This window comes from Herpailurus yagouaroundi, unplaced genomic scaffold (genome assembly GCF_014898765.1).
Source record: "Herpailurus yagouaroundi ecotype Mexico unplaced genomic scaffold, PumYag 123724, whole genome shotgun sequence".
Taxonomy (NCBI): Eukaryota; Metazoa; Chordata; class Mammalia; order Carnivora; family Felidae; genus Herpailurus; species Herpailurus yagouaroundi.
In genome coordinates this window covers 3,631-8,746 of record NW_024421998.1, presented here as the reverse complement: position 1 = coordinate 8,746, position 5,116 = coordinate 3,631, and the positions used below count along the sequence as shown (strand labels likewise).

At 50.7% G+C, this 5,116-nt stretch overlaps 1 protein-coding gene across 2 annotated transcripts; it reads right to left on the bottom strand.

Annotated features, from left to right (window-relative positions):
- Positions 1 to 1,032: 1,032 nt before the first annotated feature.
- Positions 1,033 to 4,611, bottom strand: AURKC (aurora kinase C). Of its 2 annotated transcripts, none has more exons than XM_040469353.1 (7): positions 4,320 to 4,611; positions 4,199 to 4,238; positions 3,797 to 3,988; positions 3,323 to 3,461; positions 2,246 to 2,394; positions 1,505 to 1,679; positions 1,033 to 1,331 (listed from the first exon to the last, which is right to left on the bottom strand). In XM_040469353.1, the coding sequence occupies exons 1-7, from the start codon at positions 4,381 to 4,383 to the stop codon at positions 1,161 to 1,163; spliced, it is 930 nt and encodes a 309-aa protein (XP_040325287.1). In that variant the 5' UTR covers positions 4,384 to 4,611; the 3' UTR covers positions 1,033 to 1,160. The 2 variants fall into 2 exon arrangements, with proteins under 2 accessions (XP_040325287.1, XP_040325288.1); XM_040469354.1 differs by having other exon boundaries at positions 4,199 to 4,235; positions 4,320 to 4,610.
- Between the last annotated feature and the right edge of the window lie 505 nt (positions 4,612 to 5,116).

The following is a 5,116-nucleotide window of genomic DNA, read 5'->3' as shown; positions in this document are numbered from 1 at the left end:
GTGATGTGAATTTGTCTAGCACCAGAACCGAGTAATATTGCAGGGTTCCTATGTACAAACCAGTTAGTTTATTAGGAATTTCAAGGTGTTTAATTGAAGTATTACTTCAAGAGCACTGATAGAGAGGACAAAGCTAGAAAGCAGAGATGTGGGCACTGGAGGTGCAGATGAAAAGCCACAAGCCAGTGTCTCGGAGCCTTTAAATCATACATCTGCAGCAGGGGTTGGGGGCTGTCCGTCTGAGTAGCCGAGTTCCTTGTTTAATGGGTCTGGTCACACATGGAGCCGTGGTCCTACACGTGCAGGACATTTCACATGAGGAGACTGCATAGAATACGATGAAGGGAGTAACATGAACAAGGCAAGCTCCATACGCAGTGTTTGTAAGTCAGGTGACACAGCGGGGAAAGCGATGCCTGCAAAAATGAGCAAAAACCATGTTTTGAGCTCCCAGCTGTGTCTAGATGTTTATTCTGGGGCAGTCAGCTTATTGTGGATAGAGGGAGTGGCTGACACATGACAGTGGGACAGAAGGATACAGGGGAAGGTTGGAAGAGCCCTAAATTGCTCCAAGTGGAGGATGTGATTTCAGAAGAGGTGACGGTCCGTCTATTATTAGGGGTGATTTAGTTGATGCAATCAGAATATGACACGTCACAGAGATACTGGTGAATCCATTTGAGAATTGAGCGGCAGTTGATGTTCAGTGAGACATGTTATCAGACGGTAGCATGCTTGTGTCAGTATAAAGACAGTGGACCTCTGGGTTGACCCGTGTCCTGTTTTATAGATCCATGCTCCTGAGAAGATGGGAAATAGTAAATTGAGTCTAGAAGCAACTGTGATGGGGGATAGGGTATGCACCAAGGCGGTTATCTGAATGAAAATAGGAACTAGTTTTGACGGTGAGTGGTTGAGTCACCACCCTGGGGACCCAGAGGGACATCATCTTGGGACGCTCTCATGGGAAAGAGTTTCTACAAGAAGTAAAGATTCTACCCCATCAGACACCAACTCACAGAACCATAAAGACCTGGTAAAAAAATGACTCAGCTTTTATTCATTAGTATCTTGCATCTTAGAAGAAACAAAAGACAGACCAGTTAGTAGAGCCAGGAGAGCTCCCTGGACAAATGCAATGAAACAGGTGCGGACAGGGCTCAAGAATTCATCTGAACAGATGGAGGCAGCACCCTCCGAGAGTGGGCCCGGACCCAGGGGTGCTCCAGGATCTGTGACAAAGGCAGCCGCTCCAAAGGCTGGTATCTGAGAAGCTTGGAGATCAAGTCCCGGGCCCCCAAAGGTATTGACGGAGGAAACCTGATGTCCACCTGATGAGGCCAGACAAGAAAAAAGGAAAGGATGGTTAATTTCTGTGCTCCATGTTTTCTGTTCCTTGAGTCCCTTCCAGGCACTCTTCTGGATCTTATTCGACAACCTTTATGTGCAGCCCAGGCTCTGTAGCACCCCGCCCCCACGAATTCCCAGAATGTGACCATCCCACCTTGAGGATACGTCTGTACGTCTCATTATGGGAATGGCTCTCAAAGGGTGGATTCCCCACCAGCAGCTCATAGCAGAGCACTCCAATGCACCACAGATCAACCGTCTCATTATATGTTCTCCTTTCTATCATTTCTGGGGGCAAGTAGTCCAGAGTCCCACACATGGTCTTTCTCCTAGAGGACAGCAGAGAAGGGAGGCCTGTGTAGAGGCCCCACACAGGGCAGCCCTCCTTTTCTAGATTCCAGTGAGATGAGAGATGCTAGAAAGGCCTGAGCAGTCCCCTCCCAAGCCTGGAAGTCTGGGAACACCAAGTTTTAATAAGGAGCGAGGTTTAGGGAAGGCAAGTTCTGGGACCCACCAATTCCATACTTTGGAATTACTTATACATTTAGCTCACGATCCAGGATGTTTTCATAATATTCTGGGCATCAATAGAGATTTGGAACAAACTGAAGGTGCATCAACAGAGACCAAGTAAAATTTCCGGAATTATGGAGCAATGATTCTTACTTACATGGAAACTTGCTGGGGAAAGTTATATGTTAACAGAGATCAAAAGATAAAATATGTGGTTCAGCCATTCTTTCCATCTACAAATGCACATTAAATATATACATATGAAAAAAGACAGTGCTCAAATACAAACCCGGGGTTTTATCCCAGTCTTACACGTGCAATGGGTTAAATTGGATCATTCCTTACCGGCACCCAGGGCCCATGCCACCACCACGTGACCTACCTCAGAGATGGGGTGTGCACAGACCAGCCAAAGTCTGCAATCTTCACCTCACCCCTGAACCCCAGCAGCAGATTCTCCGGCTTGATATCCCTGTGAATCACCTTTTTCTCATGGCAGTATGTCAGAGCATCTGCTAATTCCTCCATTATCTGAGTGAGCAAAGAAAAAGCAGTCTGGAAATGAAGCCAGCCAGTTTTCCGTGTGAGATAAAATACCCCTCATACATTTTTATCATTGTAGTGGAATCTTTTTTTTTTTTTTTTTTTTAAATTTGAAAGAGAGAGCACACAAGCAGGAGAGGGGCAGAGAAAAAGGAGAGAATCCCAAGCAGGCTCTGTACTGTCAGTGCAGAGCCCGATGCAGGGCTCCAACTCACAATCGGAGAGATCATGATCTGAGCCGAAACCAAGAGTTGGACGCTTAACTGACTGAGCTATCCAGGTGCCCCTGTAGTGGAATCTTTTATGTCCTAGTTACCAACCCCATTACTTCCTTAATGGCACAATTAATTACTGGTGGGGGAGGAATTCCTCTCCCCATTTTATGTGGTCTTAAAGGAGTGATGCTAAAGTGGATGGAGCCTCTCTTTTGCCCTAGCACAGCAAGGAGCTGGACCAGGGCCCATGCTGAGCCAATCAGAGGATCGCCCACAGGACTGGAGTCCTGAAGAAATGATACAAAAATAGGAGGAAAATTGGAAGATCACTCATTCTGACAGCAAGCTGACCCAGCCCTTCCTGCTGGGATAACTGAGGCTCTGTAGAAATCTCTTGCTTTCTATTTCTAAGCCAGTTCTACTCATAGGCTTTCAACATGCTTCTTCACATAAGGTAGTGGAGATTCTGTTGCTTACAACCAAAGAATCCAAATTCACACACACTAATTATTAATATTCTGGGTAACTAGGGTATCAAAATGTGAAGTTATAGGATGTATGTGTCACTACGTAAAAGGTAACAGAATTCAGAAATAAAGAAAAAAAAAAAGAAGCTGGACACTAATGACAGCCACAAGCAGTGATCCCCACCAGCCCAGAGTAAACTCACAGGCCCAAAGCCGCCAGCCCTCCCACCTCACCGTGGCTGTGTGCTGTTCATCCAACGTGTTGCTCTTTTGCAGCTCCTTGTAGAGCTCACCCCTTGGAGCATATTCCAGAATCAGGTACACCCGGCGTGCATCATGGAAGTAGTTGTATAGGCGTAGGATATTGGGGTGCCTGGAGAAAAGATGGAGGAAGGGTCAGACTCATGAGACCCAACTCCCGATGCTACTAAAAGTGATTGGTCGGACAAAGGACAAATTGCGCTGGGACCAGAATAATGGTCTGATACTGGAGTGTGTGAGGGGAGAGCAAGAGCAGGCATCAGGATTTGGGGGTCTGAAACAGGGAGGAGGTTTACACGGTGTAAATGGAGTGAACTGCAGAAAAAGTCTTCAAGGTGGACTCAAGGTGGCCTGTTGGGGAGTGCTGGGTTCAGATGCCAGAGATGGAAGAGGAAACAGATGAAGAGGAAGATGCTGGCGCTGGATTCTCCTGCAGCCCGTCCTTACTGTAGATGCGCCTGGATCTCAATTTCCCGGCGCAGCTGGTGCTCCAGTCCTTCCTTTTCTATCTGGGACTTGAAGATGACTTTCAGGGCCACAAGGAAATGGCTTTCCTTGAGCCGAGCCAGGTACACGTTCCCAAATTTTCCCTTGCCCAGAGGACGCCCGATTTCAAAGTCCTCAATCTTGAGGCGCCGCCTGAAAGTTAGAACAGAGCCTCAGTTTGGGGAAGAAGATGGCGGGCAGTGACGGACTCGAACCTCCTTCACCTCTCGCCTCCCGCCCCCGTGCCCCTTCCCCTTGTCAAGGGCGCAGCCAGGCTGTTTGGTTGGCCCACGAGCCAACACTTCCCACGTGCAGCTGGTCTTCATTTCTCGTCCCGCTCCGCTTCCTTCCAGAGACACTCACACGGGGGGCATGCGGAGCTCCACGAGGCCTGCTGCAGCTTCTTAGACAGACAGGCAGAGGTCAATACGCGCTTCTTGCACCCCACCCCCGCCCCCAACAACTGACACCAGTCCTTCTTCACCTGTTCCCTGGTCTCGGGTCTGCTCCTCTTCTTCATCTGCGGGCTGCACGCTGCCCGACTGCATCGCAGCGTTTGGGTGGCTCCCCAGGAGACGGCACGGCGGCGACAGGACGCCTTCCCGAGCCCTTTGGAACTGTCCTCAAAAGGGGTGAGGGTAGGCAACAAGCAGGCTGAGGCGCTTCGGACGCCGACGGCCCCCCCCCCACGAACCCTCACCGCAGCGCGCGGAGCTGCACCTCCGAAGATCAAGGAACTCCCGGGAAGCCAGAGCTGCGGCCTTTATGTCTGCGCCCCCTCGTTGGCTGAGCCACAGTTCCTGACCGGCTCCCATTGGTTGGATCTTCTGGGCGCGCAGGCAGCGTGTCCAATAGAAAAGACAGAAATGGGAGCTTCCGCCCACGCTGAGCCAATGAGGTGGCAGGGCGCGGAGACCCGGGCGCTGCGGCGGGGCAGACTCAGGGGGGCCCCGGTGAGCTGGGGGAACCTGGGGGAGTGGGAGGCGAAGCAAAGGGTCTCGGTGAACCAATTCCTGCGTGAGTCTCCGAGAGTGCGCGAATGCATTAATGAACTGACACCGTGTGCTTGTGAATGATGAGACACCAACCACAGGAAGCTGCGGGGGGTGGGGGTGGCTCTAAGGTCGGCACACTCCCAAGCTACACACCAAACCGGCCCCCGCTGGGAGATCGTGTCCCGTTCAGGCCACTCCCCAGGGGTGTCCTTCGTCTTGCTTCCCGAAGTTTCTGCCTCTGTCCTGGGGTGTCCTGCAGCCCCTGCTCTCCCCACTCCACTCCACA

What these genes read in the sequence shown, in the direction of transcription:
- AURKC (XM_040469353.1), bottom strand. Translation starts at nt 4,383, where the DNA reads ATGCAGTCGGGCAGCGTGCAGCCCGCAGATGAAGAAGAGGAGCAGACC. An exon ending in GACCCGAGACCAGGGAACAG is followed by an intron (nt 4,239 to 4,319) that starts GTGAAGAAGGAC and finishes TGTCTGTCTAAG; the next exon opens with AAGCTGCAGCAGGCCTCGTG. An exon ending in CGTACAGACGTATCCTCAAG is followed by an intron (nt 1,332 to 1,504) that starts GTGGGATGGTCA and finishes TGGCCTCATCAG; the next exon opens with GTGGACATCAGGTTTCCTCC.